The 18,237-nt window shown below is 42.3% G+C and overlaps 1 protein-coding gene across 3 annotated transcripts in view; it reads left to right on the top strand.

The window, feature by feature from the left end:
- The window catches only part of chd6 (chromodomain helicase DNA binding protein 6), a 266,964-nt gene that overhangs the window by 12,827 nt on the left and 235,900 nt on the right, over positions 1-18,237 (top strand). For all 3 annotated transcript variants that reach the window (XM_043710968.2, XM_043710967.2, XM_087994672.1), the window contains one exon: positions 12,728-12,784. In XM_043710968.2, coding sequence (XP_043566903.2) covers positions 12,758-12,784 — 27 coding nt within the window. In that variant the 5' untranslated portion in view covers positions 12,728-12,757. The remainder of the gene's footprint in view (positions 1-12,727; positions 12,785-18,237) is intronic.

The raw sequence follows: 18,237 nt of genomic DNA, 5'->3' as shown, positions 1-18,237 counted from the left end.
GGTACTTGATCCAAGAGCGACCATACTACAGGCATTGACCCTGCAAACATGGGCATGAATGATTAGACTAATCTATCCTACCCTGATGCAATTCAGCCTCAGCACACTATCTTGCATTTATGTATTTTTTTTACAACTTCAGGCTATCCTAATGCACAGCTCAGCTACTAAACTGCAATTGAAGTGTAGGCACTGTTGTAATGTAGAGAAGCATGGTGTCAATTTGTGCTTAGCAATCTCCCACAAACAAGGCATGGGATAATCAGCTAATTATTTTTTAGCTTTTTTGTATTCACTTGTAGAATGTGAATGTTGTTGGTTGGTCAGCATTTATTGACCATCCCTACCTGCCTCTTGAGAAGGTGGTGATGAGCTGCTGCCTTGAACCTCTGCAATCCACAATGCTGTTGGGTAGGAAATTCCCAGGACTTGGACCCAGCAAAACAGCAGGAGCAGCAATATATTTTCAAGTCAGTATGATAAGTGGCTTGGAGGGGAACTTGCAGGTGGTTGTGTTCCCATGTATCTTCTGTCCTCGTCTATCTAGATGGAAATGGTCATGGGCTTGGGAGGTGCTAAGGATCTTTGAATTTTGACAATACATCTTGTAAATAACAGTTATTTATTGAGAGAACAGTATTGGCCAGGGTACCAGGGAAATGAAGGCATTTTCCTTGAATTAGTGCTGTGGAATATTTTGCATCCACCTAAGGGGGCAGACAGGTACATATTTTATCATCTCATTTAATTAAAGGCACCTTTGGCATTGTAGGATTCCCACAGTACTGCCATGAAATGCCTGAACAGGAACGTGGTTACTCAGCAACAACCCACTTGTGAGATAAGATAACAAAGGCATCTGGATCTATATTGGCTGCTTCCTAGGAGCAGTTCACGCAGCCACAGAGGGAAATCCAGTCAGGTTCCTTGACTAAAAAAGACCATTGCGATCAAGGTTTGAGAAATCAGGAAGTGAGTTACTGCAGGATTATTAGCTCTAACCTGGTCTTTTATGGCTGGTCCATTTCAGTTTCTTTTCTGGTCAGTGGTAAGCCCCAAGATGTTCAGATGGGATTCTAAAATAATAATACCATTCAATTCCAAGGGTAATGTTTAGATTCTTTCTTGTTTAAGATGTTCATTGCTTTAACTTAGGTGGCATGAATGTTATTTGCCACTAATCAGGCTAAGCTTGGATGTTGTCCAGGTTTTGCTGCTGCTTCAGCATCTGAGCAATTGGGAATAGTGCTGAAGATTGTGGAATCTGAACATTCCCACTTCTTGCCTAATGTTGGAGGAAATTCATTGAAGCAGTAAATTGGTCCCCTGATAGTGGCTGTTGTGTTGGGCATATGAGGTGTCTGTAACGATGGTAATTTTGGGAGAGTTTGTTACTTCTCTTTACTGGAAAACTTAAAGTTGCAGTAATAGGTAGGAGGAAAGGTTTATGGATTATATTGTTATAATGATGCTTCATATTACTATTTCTTGGAGAACTTGTGTTTTGAATGAATTGAAAAAAAACAGATTTATTTCAGGTATTGTGGGGATACCTAGAGTGGTCCCTTTCAAAGAGATCACTGGAAGTTCATGGATGTTGGAGCTTTTGCTAAACAAGGCTCCCTAGAAATTATATTGATGAAAACTCTCTTGTTGAGTTCAGGGTAAAACTATTGGTCCTTTGGAGGACACTGAACTGCTAAAAATTGAATTTTTTTCATTGACTCATGAGGCATTACAGACTGGATCAGCATTTATTGGCCATCCCTCATTGCCCTTGAGAAAATGGTAAGCTGTTTCCTTGAACCGCTGCAGTCCACCTTGTGTAGGTACACTCTTACAATGCCCTTACAGAGGGAGTTCCAGGATTTTGACTCTGAGACAGTGAAGGAACAGTAATGTACTTCCATGTCAAGATGACAAGTGGCTTGGAGAGGGACTTGTAGGTTGTGATGTTCCTAAGTATTTTATGCACCCTTGTCCTTCAAGACGGTGGTGTTTTTGGGGTTAGGATGTACTGTCTTAGAGTGAATTTCTGCAATGCATCTTATTGGTGGTGCATGCTGTTGCTACTGGATGTCACTGGTTGAGGGACTGAATACTTGTGATTTCAGTACTAATCAAGCAGGCTGCTTTGTTCTGATGGTGTCAGAATTTAGTGCTGTTAGAGCTGCGCTCATCTGAGCAACTGGGGAGTACTCCAATACATTCCTGACTTGTGCCTTGTAAATTGTGGAGTGTTAGGAGGTGAGTTAGTCTGCATGATTCCTAGCTTCTGACTTGCTCTGATAGCCACAGTATTTATACGACTAGTCGAGTTGAGTTTCTGGTCCATGGGTAACCCTAAGGATATTGATCGTGGATGGAGTGATTCAGTGATGGAGATGCTATTGAATGTCAAGTGGCGATGGTTAGATTCTCTTTCTGATCATAGATCGCAGACTATAGAATCATACAGTACTGAGGGATACTGCCCATGTGCAGGCAGTTGAGTTGGCACAGATATGGCGGGATGAAGGACCAGTTCTTATGCTGTACTGTTTGCGCCAGTTCTACTTTCTCACACTAAGACATATCCTTGAAGGTTATTACTTCTCAAGATTGTGAGGTTTCCCCAGGCAGTGTATTCCAGGTCCCCATCATCCTTTAGGTGAAAATATTTTTTTCTCATTTCCCCCACCCCCAAACCTCCTGCCTTTCACTTAAAAATATGCCCCTTGTTCTTGATCCTTTAACTAAGGGGGACAGCTAGCTGCTTTATGTTCACCCTGTCCAGGTTCCTCATATTCTTATATATCTCAATCAGTACCCTTTCAACCTTCTGCACCTTAAAGAAAACAGCCCGTGCTTATCCAGCCTCTCTTCATGGATGAAATGCTTCATTCCAAGCAGCATCCTGGTGAATCTCCTCAGTGCTTCCCCAACCACATCCTCCTCATAGTGTGGTGACCAGAACTGCACATAGTTCTACAAAGGTCCGTACTGCTCCAACATAATCTCCCTCCTCTTATTGGTACCTTGACTGATAATGGCAAATGTCCTATTATTTTATAAATGATCTGGTTGTGGGGGTAGAAGGATGGGTTAGTAAATTTGCGGATGAAACTAAGGTAGGTAGTGCTGAAAGATGTGTGGGTTACAGAGGGACATGGAGAAAATGCAGAGCTGGGCTGAGAAGTGGCAAATGGAGTTTAATGCAGAAAAGTGAGAGGTAGTTCATTTGGAAGAAGTGAGAGGAATGCAGAGTACCCGGCTAATGGTAAAATTCTTGGTAATGTAGATGAACAGAGATCTTGTGTCCTGGTGCATAAATCTCTGAAAGTTGCCACCCAGGTTGATAGGGTTGTTAAGAAGACATATAGTGGGCGGCACGGTGGCACAGTGGTTAGCACTGCTGCCTCACACCGCCAGAGACCCGGGTTCAATTCCCGCCTCAGGCGACTGACTGTGTGGAGTTTGCACGTTCTCCCCGTGTCTGCGTGGGTTTCCTCTGGGTGCTCCGGTTTCCTCCCACAGTCCAAAGATGTGCAGGGTCAGGTGAATTGGCCATACTAAATTGCCCGTAGTGTTAGGTAAGGGGTAAATGTAGGGGTATGGGTGGGTTTCGCTTCGGCGGGTCGGTGTGGACTTGTTGGGCCGAAGGGCCTGTTTCCACACTAATCTAATCTAATCTAATCTAATATGGTGTGTTGGAGTTTATTGGTAGGAGAATTGAGTTTTGGAGCCATGAGGTCATGCTTCAGCTGTACAAGAGACTGGTGCGGCCGCACCTGGAGTATTGCGTGCAGTTGTGGTCATCGCATTATAGAAAGGATGTGGAAGCTTTGGAAAGGGTTCAGAGGAGATTTACTAAGATGTTGCCTGGAATAGAAGGAAGGTCTTACGAGGAAAGACTGAGGGAACTGAGGTTGTTTGCGCTGGAGAGAAAAGGGTTGAGAGGTCACTTAATTGAGACATATAAGATAATCAGAGGGTTAGATAGGGTGGACAGTGAGAGCTTTTTCCTCAGATCGTGAAGTTTAACATGAGGGGACATAGCTTTAAATTGAGCGGTGATAGTTTTCGGACAGATATCAGGGGAAATTTCTTCACTCTGAGTAGTAGGGATGTGGAACGGCCTGCCTGTGACTCACCAATACTCAGGGGATTTAAATGGGCATTGGATATACATATGGATAATAATAGAACGGTGTATGTTAGATGGGCATCAGATTAAATTCACAGGTCGGCGCAACATTGAGGGCCGAAGGACCTATACTGTGCTGTAACGTTCTTTTAAAAAAAAAATGCTGCCTTAACTACCCTATTAAACTTTCAAACCACTTTCAGGGGTGTGTGACAACACCCCAAAATATCCCTGTTCCTTTTGGGTAGAGTGGACATGAGTGAGATGTTTCCTCTCGTAAGAAAGTCTAGGACCAGGAGAAACCATGACTAACACAGCCTCAGAGGGAAGGGACAATCTTTTAGAACTGAGATGAGGAGGAATTTCTTCAGCAAGAGGGTGGTGAATCTGTGGAATCCATTGCCACAGAAGACTTTGGAGGCCAAGTCATCGAGTGTATTTAAGAATTAGATAGGTTCTTGATTAGTAAGAAGATCAAGGATTGCAGGGAGGAGGCAGGAGAATGGGTTTGAGAAACATATTAACTATGATTGAATGGTGGAACAGACATGATCAACCAAATAGCCTAATTCTCTTATATATCTTGTGGGCGGCACGGTGGCACAGTGGTTAGCATTGCTGCCTCACAGCGCTAGAGAACCGGGTTCAATTCCTGCCTCAGGCGACTGACTGTGTGGCATGTACTCCCCGTGTCTGCGTGGGTTTCCTCCGGGTGCTCCGGTTTCCTCCCACAGTCCAAAGATGTGCAGGTCAGGTGAATTGGCCATGCTAAATTGCCCGTAGTGTTAGGTAAGGGGTAAATGTAGGGGTATGGGTGGGTTGCGCTTCGGTGGGGCGGTGTGGACTTGTTGGGCCGAAGGGCCTGTTTCTACACTGTAAGTAATCTAATCTAATCTAATCTAATCTAATCTAATCTAATCTTAAGGTCTTCCTAGTGTCTTGTCATTTATTGAGTACTGCCTTGTCTCTTTGGAGATGGTCATTGCCTGGCGTTAGTGTGGCACAAATGTTACTTGCCACTTGTCAGCCCACGCCTGGATATTGAGTTGAAACAGGTGGTGCTCGAAAAGCACAGGTCAGGCAGCATCTGAGGAGCAGTAGAGTTGATGTTTCTGGCATAAGTCCTTCATCACATTCATAGAACCCAACCTATTCAGACCCCAACTCTAACCGTGGCAACATTCTTGTAAATCTTTTCTGAACGCTTTCAAGTTTCACAGCGCTCTTCCTATTAGCAGGGAGATCATAATTGCATGCAGTATTCCAAAAGTGGCCTAAACAATGTCCTGTACAGCCGCAACATGACCTACCAACTCTTGCACTCAATGTACTGACCAATAAAGGCAAGCATACCAAACGCCTTCTTCATTATCCTATCTTTCTGCAACCCTATTTTCAAGGAACTATGAACCTGCACACCAAGGTCTGTTTGTTCAGCAACACTCCCCAGGATCTTACCATTAAGTGTACAAGTCCTGCACTGATTTGTCTTTCCAAAATGCAGCATCTCTCATTTATCTAAATTAAATTCCATCAGCAACTCCTCAGCCCATTATCATATCTAATCACGATCCTGTTGTACTCTGACATAACCACCTTCGCTGTCCACCACACCTCCAATTTTGGTGTCATCTGCAAACTTACTAATCATGCCTCCTATATTCACATCCAAATCATTTATATAAATGCTGAAAAGCAATGGACCCAGCAGCGATCCTTGTGGCACTCCACTGGTCACAGGTCTTCAGTTTGAAAAGTAATCCTTCATCACCACCCTCTGTCTTCTTTCTTCAAGCCAGTTCTGTATCCAAATGGCTAGTTCTCCCTGTATTCCATGTGATCTAACCTTGCTAACCAGTCTCCCATGAGGAACCTTGTCGAAGACCTTACTGAAGTCCATATAGATCATGTCCACTTCTTGCCTTCATCAATCTTCTTTGTTACTTCAAGTTTGTGAGACATGATTTTCCACGTACAAAGCCATGTTGACTATCCCTAATCAGTCCTTGCCTTTCCAAATGCATGTAAGTCCTGTCCCTCAGGATTCCCTCCAACAACTTGCCCACCACCGACGTCAGGCTCACCAGTCTGTAATTCCCGGCTTTTCCATGCTACCTTTCTTTAGTGGCACCACCATAGCCAACTTCCAGTCTTGAGTCACCTCACTTGTGGCTATCGATGATAGAAATATCTCAGCCAGTGTGGGATATGAACTCTGCATTACAAACCAGCCGTCTAGCCAACTGAGGTGAAAGTGAGGTCTGCAGATACTGGAGATCAGAGTTAAGATTAGATTGGTGCTGGAAAAGCACAGCAGGTCGGGCAACATCCGAGGAGCAGTTTCCTGATCAAGGGCTTTTGCCTGAAATGTCGATTTTCCTGCCTGACCTGCTGTGCTTTTCCAGCACCACCCTAATCTTGGCCCAGTCAATTGAGCTAACCAACCATCGATCCATTGTCCATTTTGACCTGATAAAGGTCAACGTATTTATTACCATCCTTATTGATTGTTCTTTATTGATCAAATATATGGTGCAGAACTGTGAAGTAACTTATTTTTGTTGGAAAAATAGGTGAGAATATTTTTCAAATGGTGGGAAACTAGGAATATTTTGGTATTCAAAGGGATCTGGAGGGACTTAACAAAGAACTTTTAAAACCAGGAACAGGCCCTTCGGCCCTTCAAGCCTAAGCCAATCCAAATCTACTGTCTAAACCTATCGCCCAATTTCTAAGCATCTGTATCCCTCTGCTCCCCACCTACTCATGCATCTGTCCAGATGCATCTTAAATGAATCTACCGTGCCTGCCTCTACCACCTCTGCTGGCAATGTGTTCCAGAAGCCCACCACTCTCGGTGTGAGGTACTTGCCGTGTGTATCCCCCTTAAACTTTCCACCTCTCACCTTCAAACCGTGACCCCTCATTATTGAATCCTTCACCCTGGGAAAAAGCTTGTCTCTATCCACCCTGTCTATACCCTTCATGATTTTGTAAACCTCAGTCAGGTTCCCCCCTCAATCTCCTTTTTTCTAATGTAAACAAACCTAACCCACTCAACCTCTCTTCATAGCTAGCACCTTCCATACCAGGCACCATCCTCGTAAACCTTCTCTGCACCCTCTCCAAAGCGTCCACATCCTTTTGGTAATGTGGCGACAGAACTGTACACAGCATTCTAAATGTGGCCGAACCAATGTCTTGGACAATTTTAACATGACTTGCCAGCTCTTATACTCAATACCCCGTCCAGTGAAGGCAAGCATACTATATGCCTTCTTGACCACTCTATCCACCTGTGCAGCAACTTTCAGGGTACAATGGACCTACACTCTCGGATCTCTCTGCCTATCAACTTTTCCCAAGGCTCTTCCATTCATTGTATAATTTGCTCTGGAATTAGACTTGCCTAAATGCATAACCTCACATTTGTCTGGATTGAAATCCATTTGCCACTTTTCCGCCCAACTCTCCAGTCTATCTATATCCTCCTGTATTCTTTGACAGTCTCTTATGCTTTCTGCTCCTCCACCAATCTTTGTGTCATCTGCAAACTTGCTGATCGTACCAACAGTGCCCTCTTCCAGATCATTTATATATATTACAAACAACAGTGGCCCCAGCACTGACCCCTGTGGAACACCACTGGTCACCTTTCTCCATTTCGAGAAACTCCCTTCAACTACTACTCTCTGTCTCCTGTTGCTCAACCAGTTCTTTATCCACCTAGCCAGAACATCCTGCACACCATGTGACTTCACTTCCTCCATTAGTCTACCTTGGGGAACCTTATCAAACGCCTTGGTAAAGTCCATGTGTATGATATCAACAGACCTTCCTTCATCTACCAACTTGGTCACTTCCTCAAAGAACTCTATGAAGTTGGTAAGGCAAGATCTCCCCCACACAAAACCATGTTGCCTATTGCCAATAAGCTCATTCTTTTCTAAATATAAATAGATCCTATCCCTCAGTATCTTTTCCAGCAACTTTCCCACCACTGACATCAGGCTCACTGATCTGTAGTTACCTGGAATATCCCCACTACCCTTGAATGAACCACTTCAAGCTTCTCTTTAATATTAATGATTAGGAGGAGCAACTAAACAACCATCTCTAGGGAAGTAATATTAGATAAACTAATGGAGCTAAAGGCAGATATGTGCCCTGCCCAGATGCTTTGCATCCTGGGATCCTAAAAGGTAGTTGCTGGTTGGTTGTAAATTTAAAAAATCCTTGGATTCTGGAGAAGTATCGGAGGATTGGAAAACTGCCAATGTGACACCCCTATTCAAAAAGGTGATGGGAAAAAGTGGGTAGCTATAGGTTGGTTAGAGGTCAAGGGATTTATTCACAGGTAATCAGTGGAGTTCCACAGGGGTCCGTGCTGGCATTGCAATTGTTTTGGATCTATATTAATGTCTTAGAGGCAGGGAGTAAATGTACTATCGCCAAATTTGCACATGATGCAACAATAGATGGAAAGGCAAGTTGTGAAGGGGTTACAGTTTACAGATAGGTTAAGTAAGTGTGCAAAAAGTTGGGAGTAATACATGGGAAAATGTGAAGTTATTCAGTTTTTAAAAAATTCATTAATGGGATGAGGGCAATGTTGGCTAGGCCAACATTCATGGCCCAGAGTGCAGTTGAGAGTCAACCACATTTCTGTGGGTTTGGAATCACATTTGGGTCAGACCAGATAAGGAGAGTGGTTTCCTTCCCTGAAGGACATTAGTGAACCAGATGGACGTTTTTTTCCCTGACAATCGACAATGGATTCTAGATTTTTATTGAATTCAAATTTGATTCCGATATACACAACATTATTTGGGTCTCTGGATTAATAGTCCAGCGATAATAACATGTGGCCATTGCCTCGCCATCTCCCTCTGGCAGGGAGAACAAAAGATCCAAAAGAAAAGAACAAAAGAGAAGTATTATTTAAATGGAGAAAAGCTTTAGAAAGCTGTCAAACAAAGGCATTTGGGATCGTGTTGGCATTCGCGCACACAACACAGAAAGCTAGCACCGAGGTAAGGCAAATGGAATGTTGGCCCTTATTTCATGGGAGTTGGAGTATAAGAGTAGGGAAGAGTCGAAGAGTGTATTGCTGGAAAAGCACAGCCGGTCAGTCAGCATCCGAGGAGCAAGAGAATCGATGGTTCAAGCATAAGCTCTTCAGCTCTTCTTAATGAACAGCTTATGTTCAAAATATTGATTCTCCTGCTTCTCAGATGTTGCCTGACTGGCTGTGCTTTTCCAATACCACAGTCTTTGACTCTGACCTCCAGCATCTGCAGTGCTCACTTTCTCCCTGTAAGATTAGGGAAGTCTTACTGCAACTGCACAAGATGTTGGTGAGACCACATTTGGAGTATTATGATCAGTTATGTTCCCTCTATTTAAGGAAGGATATTATTTCATTGGAGGCTGAAGATTCACTAGGATGTTTTTGGGTATGGAGGGAATGTCTTATGAGCAAAGATTCGAACAAAGAACAACACAGCATAGGAACAGCCCTTCGGCCCTTCAAACCTGCACTGACACATTTTGCCCTTCCATACTAAAACTGTCTTCACTTACAGGATCCATATCTCTATTCCCTTCCTATTTATGTATCCGCCCAGGTGTTTCTTGAATGCTGCTATTGTCTCTGCTTCCACTACCACCTCTGGCAGCGCGTTCCAGGCACTCACCACCCTTTGTGTGAAAAACTTGCCTTGCACATCTCTTTTAAACTTCCCCCTCGCACTTTGAACCTGTGTCCACCCTGGGAAGATGCCTCATACTTTCCACTCTACCAATGCCATTCACAATCTTATAAACTTCTGTTATGTTGCCCCTCAACCTCCTGCGTTTTAGTGAAAACAAACCCAGTCTATCCAACCTTTCTTCACAGCTAAAATCTCTCATACCAGGCAATATCCTGGTCAACCTTTCCTGTCCCCTCCCCAAAGCATCCACATCCTTTTGATGATGTAGTGACCAGAACTGTATGCAATATTCAAAGTTAGACCACACTTAGAATATTGGGACTCTATTCACTGGAGTTTGGAAGAATGGGAAATCATCTCATTGATTCTTAAGGGACTTGATGGGATAAATGCTGAAAGGATGTTTTCCCTCATGGAAGAGTCTAGGACCAGAGAACATAGTCTCAGAATAAAGAGGTGCCAATTTAAATCCAAGATGAGTAACTTCTTCTCTGAGGCGTGAACATTTTTGGAAAAGACTCTTGCCACAGAGAGCTGGGGGTGCAGAGTTCTTGTGTATATGTAAGGCTGAGACAGGAAGATTCTTGATCAGATAGGGATTGAAGGTTATGGGGAAATGGGAGAAAAATGGACTTGAGGAATGTTAGGTCAGCCATGATCCTGTTGAATAGCAGAGCAAACTCAAGGGGCCAAATGCAAGGGAATTTGAAGTATAAGGGTGAAATCTCACTGAAATGTTTTAGGGCCTTGATGAGATCACACCAGAGTAATGTGTGCAGTTTCAATCTGTTTACCTAAGGAAGGATTCATCCGCCTCAGAGTGAATGCAGTGAAGTTCAGAGATTGCGTAGGATAGTTTGATATTCCCTGCGGTTTGAAATGTGAGAGATTGTGGAGTCTGTACAATTTGTAAGGTGCTTTACTGGGTGAATTTCAGGTGGATACTCCTCTTGACTGTGGAGTCTAAGCTGGAGGTCACAGATTGTGTAAGGTTCAGCCATTAGGACTGAGATGGGGAGAAATACTCCATCCAAACAGAGCTGTGAACGCTTGCTTCATTGCTGAGAATATTCAAGACAGATTGGCAGATTTATGAATGGATTAGTGGTGCTGGAAGAGCACAGCAATTCAGGCAGCATCCAAGGAGCAGCAAAGGGAAGTGGTGTGGTAATTAAGTTGAAAGGTCTTATTGAGCGAGGAATAGGCTAAACAGGCTGAATCACCTACTGCAGCTCTTACTTTACCAGACAGCTTTCAGGCTTCTTCCTTGAAACTCATTTCATGGGTTTCAAGTTCCCACGTTCTGTACTGACCAGAATTTGATTCAATATTTCAGTAGAGTGCTTTGTGCAAGCTTATTAATTCCTCGCTCCCCAGATCTGACGCCTGTATGTTGGTCCAATTTAATGCCGTTGTCCATTTGATGAAATTCTACGAGTCACTTTCGTCTTCACTTTTGAAATTTTTTTATTGTGTGCGCCCTCCAAACCTATAGCCTAATCTCTTATTGGATTTCATACTGAATTCTAAGTGTAGAATTGTGCTTCTGTGATCCACAAAGGCCATTATCTGAGTGAACTCAGTAGTTGCATCAGACATGACTACATCCTCCTCATCTTGTCTCAAGTAGAGAAGTTTAAGGAGTGACCTAACTAAGCAATTCAAAATGATCCAGGACGTTGATTAAGATATTTATTGCGAAACAATTTCCTTTCATGAGGAAAGTAGAAGTTCAAATATCCATGAACATGCACATATTACAAGCAGTAAGGAAGACCACCATTGAATGGTTGGAGTATGAAGTAAAGATGTTTTGCTGCAGCTATGTCGAGCTTTGGAAAAGACTCACCTACACACAGATTTCATCTCTTTACTTCAGGAAGCATACATTTGTATGAGAGTAGATGCAGTGAAGATTGATTCCTGTGGTGGGACCATTGTCTTACAAGGAGAGAGAGCTGAATGGCCTGTTTTCTCCAGAGTTTAAAAGAATGAGCAATGATCTTAATGAGATGTATAATGTTTTTAGAGGGTTTAACAGCATAGATTCTGACAGATCGTTTCCCTGCCTAGTTCTGGAAGCAAAGCTTCCTGTTGGCTGTGTGGCCAATCAGAGATTGTGCTCATGCTGATAAAATCATTCATTCATTCAGTGCACTTCAGGAAGTCACTGCTGCACGAGGAACTTGGAGGTATCATTTTAGGATAAGAGTTTGTCTGTTTAGGGCTGAGATGAGAAACAGCTTTTTTTCCCACTGAAATGGTTGTGTGGTGTTGGAAAAATGCAAACTGTGGCTGCTCAGCGATTGAGGCATTTGGAGATTGCAATTGGTAAATTTTGTTGCACTGGTTTGCACCATCCATTATCTTGTTGAATGGTGACGTTGGGGAAAAATGACAGTCACAAACCAAAGCCTTTTTGTTCCGATCATCATTTCTAGATTTCTTCAAGTGCATCGTTAGTTCTGCCTTCCAAGATCTAACCTAACATTGTACCCATTCTACGTATCAGTATAGCTGTCTAGGCTTTCTTTGTCTTTTTGCTGCGAACTGGCATTTTATTTGGCTGTCTGCTGCTGTCAGCATGATTTTGGCTAGACTTCCAACATTTCTATAGGTATATGGAAAACACTCATGTCCACAAACCTTACTCCTTGTTATGTTAGTTATTGTTTAACATAGTAAATTGCTATGTCAACATTATTATTCAATTCTGTTTTCAACTGTCACAATATTTGGCTCCAACACTAGGTGGCTCTGTGGGCAAGTTATCGAGTGTATTTCATTGACTGACCATTGCTATTGTATGGGAAATTTGCAATTGAATAACATTTCTTTATATATCTGCTAACTTTAACTGACAATTCATGTGATTCTATCATTGCAGAGACTAAGCTGGCTGTTTGAAAACTACATAATGAAAATACAGAAAAAAGAAAAACTGGTGAGTGCTCCAATCTGATTTCCCCATTTCCTGTTTTATATCAGGAGTTAACAGTATGTTTTTATGAAATAGTCCTGCCTTCTGACTTTTTCCACTCCCTGGTTTCCACTGTGGCGTTTACTACATGCTGGTTAGTCTCCAGTGCCGCTTTCTTCACGTGTGTGCCTTGGCAGTCTGTGTCAGTTGCCTGCAGGGAAAGTGGGTGTTACGTCATGGACACATCTATCCTATCCCGTTCACTTGACTGCTGTGCAAGCACTTTTGATAGGCAGCTGGAATCTGAGCCCAGGCCCTGGCTGATGGAGTTTATTTTTTTTTCTGTGCTTGCTTTGTCTTTCCAAAGCAGAACAGCAAAGGCCAGTTATGACTCAACTCACTAAGATCATGGAACGCAGTGCAGACTGGGAGTTTTCATGGTTCTTGTGTATTAATCTATCGACCTGAATAACATGAGATGGTAGATGCTAATTCAGGAGTAAACTTCGACAGGAATTTAAAAAACATCACAGGAATATGGGGAAAGATTGGAGGAGATGGACTAACTGATTGCTCTTTGAAATAGCAAGTGCTATTTGCTGAATGGCCTCCTGCATTCAATATTCTATGATTCTATAATTATCTGTGCTCTTAATTGCAGTTGTTGTCACGGCGTTTTAGGTTTCCCATGGTAACAACTTGCAGTGGTCTCTGACGGAGTACAGAATGGGATTTACAATGGATTGCTGCATTTTGCAGGGTTCAGATGTGAAGGTTCTTTGTTGTCTGTCTAATATATCAGACCACTACACAAAACATGTAAATATTTTTACCTTTTATATGAGGAGACCGTGAAAGTGTGGTGTGAAATTGACAGGACAAGTTGATAAGGTAGTTTATTTTCTTTTAATGTATAAGATCTTGGGCTTTATAACTAGAAGCAGAGAGTACAAAAGCAAAGATGTGGTCTTGAACCTTTATAAAACATTAGTTAGGCCTTACCTGTATTATTAGTGTCTGACTGCCACACTCATGATGGAGTGTCAAGGCTTCAGAGAAGGTGCAGAGGACATTTACTAATAAGGGACCAGGAACAGGGGACCTCAGTTACAGACGAGTTACAGTTTACCATGGAGCATAGCTTTAAAGTGAGGAGGAGTAGATTCAAACATTTTTCTTTCACCCAGAAGGCGGTGGGAATCTGGAACTCACTGCAAATAAGGGCGGTAGAGGAAATATTCATTGCATGTAAGAAGTATTTAGATGTGCAGTTACAATACCAAGGCATACAAGGCTGTGGGCCAAGTGCTGGAAAATGGGATTAAAATACTTAAATGGTTGTTTTTGAGTGGTGCAGACTCAATGGGTCAAAGGGCCTCATCCTGTACTGTAGACCTCTGTGGCTCTGAAAAGCTCAGAGAAGCTGAATTTGTACTTGCAGCAGATTTAACAGAAGAGTACAGCGAGGTGTTTTGACAAAAATGAATAAGCTGAAACTGGACAGGAGGAGGATTGATTAGCAGAGAACATACATTTTAGATAATTGGCAAATGAGGATAAATAATTTTTAAGCAACAAGTTATTCTCATATTGAACGTGCTGATTTAAAAAGGAAATATATCTGGAGAGATCTGGGAAAGAGCAGAAAGTTGGGCAAATTGAATAGTTCTTTCAAAGAAGCAGCTTAGTTATGGTAGGCCAAACAGGAGCCTCCTGTTCTGTCATTCTATCTATAAGAAAGATTTAGGCTTTTATAAGGGCTTATCAGGTTTCTGAAAGTTTGTTTTGTACAGTGACTTACTGTGTGTAACAACATGTATATAAATCTTTTACAAAGTAGTGAGATGAGTCACCAGTTAAGTTTTGTTCATCGATCAGGGAATTACCTTGGTCTAGAGGACCTCCAATGCTTCTCTGAACATGGGGTCTTTAACATCCAGTTGAAATAATGTTGTTGGCAGATAGAGTTGTGTTTTTGACAGAGATGAAATGTTTTTGAGGGAAATGAAGATATATAACATGTATCTTGACAACACAGTAAGATTCTAGTTTACTGTATCCAAGGCATATTGCAGAAGGACCTCTGCTAGTCCTGTGAGCACATTAACAATCTGTTGTACTTGCAGATGATCATCCTGTGAGATCTGTTCATTGGTAATTTCTGCATCTGGTGGACAAAGCTTGACAGCTTGGCTCCTGTCATCTCACCTGGTGTAGAAAAGTGTTGGTTCTAAAAGATAGCTAATGATCATTTGAACTCAGGTTGGATAACTCACAAAGCCCTGAGCACTTGACTTTTAAAAGAAATGAGAGGAGATGGCACAGGATCTGGCCATATTTTTCTGTACATTACATTGTTGGCAGAAGAGTAGCTGAAGGACAAGAGGTATAAATTAAGGGAGGGAATGGCCTAGAGGTAAAATCCCTGAACTGCTAAACCAGAGATCCAGGTAATGTTCTGGGACCCCATGTTCAAATCCTGCCAAGGCAGAATTTGAATGTAATAAAAATCTGGAATTCGGAGTCTAATGATGACCATGAATCCATTGTCGATTATCAGAAAAATCCATCTGAGTCACTAATGTCCATTAGGGAAGGAAACTGCCATCATTACCTGGTCTGAACGACATGTGACTCTAGACCCACAGCAATGTGATTGATTCTTAACTGCCCTCTGGACAATTAAGGAGGGGCAATAAATGCTGACCAGCCAGTGATGCCCATTAATGGAAAAAAAAATCAGCTAACAACAGGATAGTTGGTCTAATGTCATCTCTGGCTAAACTCTTAAACTACATGCATGAGTTAATTGAGCATAAATTGATTTGTGCAAGGCAAGTTGTATTTGACAAATAAAATTAATATTATTATTTTTAGTGGTTGCCGATTAAATAAATGATGTGCTGTGTAAATTCAAGAGATTGGATGTAGTGTTTGTAATGATCAGGGATCAATCATCAGGGAAATAGTAACAGAAACTCTAACAGCTTGAATAAAGTGTTGAATATAAGATTAGGGAGAAAGGGTCAGTGTAAATAGGTGTTGCTTGGCCTGCAGAGATGGAAGTGACATTCCTAGGAGCTATTGATCTCAGCTTATGCATTAGTAATTTTGAGTTTGGTGTAAGCAGTGCAGTCGTAGGATTCACTGTTAATACAGAAGTATGGGGTTTAGCAAACTGTGCAGCGACCTGTAGAAAGCATTTAGAGGATCAACAGCAATGGAATGGGCAGAAAGTTGTCATTTTTGTTATATCTGAGTAACACAGTTTGGGAAATTAAATAAGGATTTGCAATTGATAGTGTTTTTCATAACTTCAAGATGTCTCAATGAACTTCCTAATTAGTAAAGTAATTTTGAAGATTGAATGCTATTAGAATGTAAGAAATGCAGCAGACAGTTTACACACAGCACACTGTCTCAAACAGCAACAAGATAAATTAGATAACTGGCGGGGGGGGGGGGAAACGTGGGAGGCCGCTGGGTTAAATTCCTGCGCTCTGTTCCACTCATAGCCGGTTGGTGAAGGAACAATTCAAACCAAGTCTTTACTAAGCATATAGCAATGATGTATATCTGCTGACTATTGTAAATGTTTCTTTAAGTACTTCTTTAGATGTTTAGATGTGTTGCAGCGTGTTCAGGACAGGTGGGATCTCAACCTGAACCTACTGGTATTTTGTCATGAAGCCTTAATGTGTGTCTTAAAATGTGAAAAAACAGTAAAGCCAAATTAAACTAAATTAAACCAAATAAACAAGTGACAACCCCTTGGTATTCCTTACTAATTAACCTATTCATCGATGTATTGAACCTATCTCAGAGGCACTACACCACAGCTATTGGGCCCTCAGTGCTGTTCCCCCTCTGTCAGGGCAGGGGCCCTCAGTGCTGTTCCCCCTCTGTCAGGGCAGGGGCCGTCAGTGCTGTTCCCCCTCTGTCAGGGCAGGGGCCCTCAGTGCTGTTCCCCCTCTGTCAGGGCAGGGGCCCTCAGTGCTGTTCCCCCTCTGTCAGGGCAGGGGCCCTCAGTGCTGTTCCCCCTCTGTCAGGACAGGGGCCGTCAGTGCTGTTCCCCCTCTGTCAGGGCAGGGGCCCTCAGTGCTGTTCCCCCTCTGTCAGGGCAGGGGCCCTCAGTGCTGTTTTCCCTCTGTTAGGGCTGGGAATGCCTGACCCATTCCTGCGCTGTCATAATGCCCCAAATATCTGAGAATTTAATTGATTCTCTCTGTCTGTGACCTTTTAAGGGTTTGATGCCTTTTTATCTCCTCCAAACCTTGCTCCATTTTGTCAGCTGTATCCCCAGCTGCAAATGTGTGTACAGGTGATTAGCATCATAAATCCTTGTGAAAGTAACAGTGGGTAATGTGTTTTTATGGGTGACCTGCCTGTTACAGTGCCATCCTAGCCAATGTTTTGTACCCCATAGCCTCCACTGATCCTCTTCACAATAAAATAACTGAGCTGTATTTATCTGCTGATCTTGTAATCTAATCAGGAAGATAGCAATGGATTGTGTTCCCTGGAGCTTCCAGAGTTGCATCCTGTATTATTAGAAATGTTCTCATTTTTTTAGTTTTCCTAAAGTTTAATTTCCCAAAAGGTGTCAACCTTTGACTTCTGAACTGTAAAGGTCCCTTCACACACATCACAGCTAATCCCAGTTTTCACCTTAAAACCTACTTTGTAATGCACAAGGCTGGTAACAGAGGAGTTAAAAAATTGCTTGACTTCTTGCATTTCTGCAACACACTCCCTTACCACTTGCCACTGGGAACTGTACCTTGAGAGGCTTCAATGCTGAGCTCTGCAATTCTGTCTCTAAACCTCTTGTTTCTTGTTCCTCTTTTGCTATGCTCTTAATATCTGCCACCTTCCTTCTGGTTACTCACTCTAAACATCTCTGGTGACTTAATATCACGTTTGCCTTGCCTCCAGTGATGCAAGGGAAGTTTTCCTAACTTAAGGGTGCTGTATGATACCAGTTTATTTCACTAGACCCTGGAACAAAGATCAATTTAATTATTTCAATTGTCAGCCTGCATGAACTCTGCTAAATCATCAGACCGTGAACTGACCTTTAAATATAAACACAAAGAACTGCATTTGCTGAAAATCAAAAACAAAAACAGAAATTGCTTGGAAAACTCGGTAGGTCTGGCAGCATCTATGGACAGAAATCAGAGTTAATGTTTCAGATCCAATGACCTTTCCTCAGACTGACCTTTGGTCATTCCTGATCTGCACTGGTTAGTTTCACAAAAGAGAGTGAACATACCGTCTGAATGGGATGCTAGGTGCATTTTTAACATTGGAGAATAATTTTCTTAACATTTGTCAGTGTTGGATTGTTCTGTAAATAACACCTAACTGGTAAAGTGTGTGTATCTTTTCTGGGAATTCAGTCAAAGACGACCAGGTTTTTGACGTCATATTTTAACCTGGAGATTTATATTTAGCTGTTGTAAGCACCTGCTGTT

The sequence above is a fragment of the Chiloscyllium plagiosum genome, unplaced genomic scaffold, assembly GCF_037043375.1.
Source record: "Chiloscyllium plagiosum isolate Xiang-an unplaced genomic scaffold, Cpla_swu_hap1 HiC_scaffold_15, whole genome shotgun sequence".
NCBI classification, from domain to species: domain Eukaryota; kingdom Metazoa; phylum Chordata; class Chondrichthyes; order Orectolobiformes; family Hemiscylliidae; genus Chiloscyllium; species Chiloscyllium plagiosum.
The sequence above is the reverse complement of the archived record's forward strand: the minus strand, read 5'-3'. Positions and strand labels throughout refer to the sequence as shown.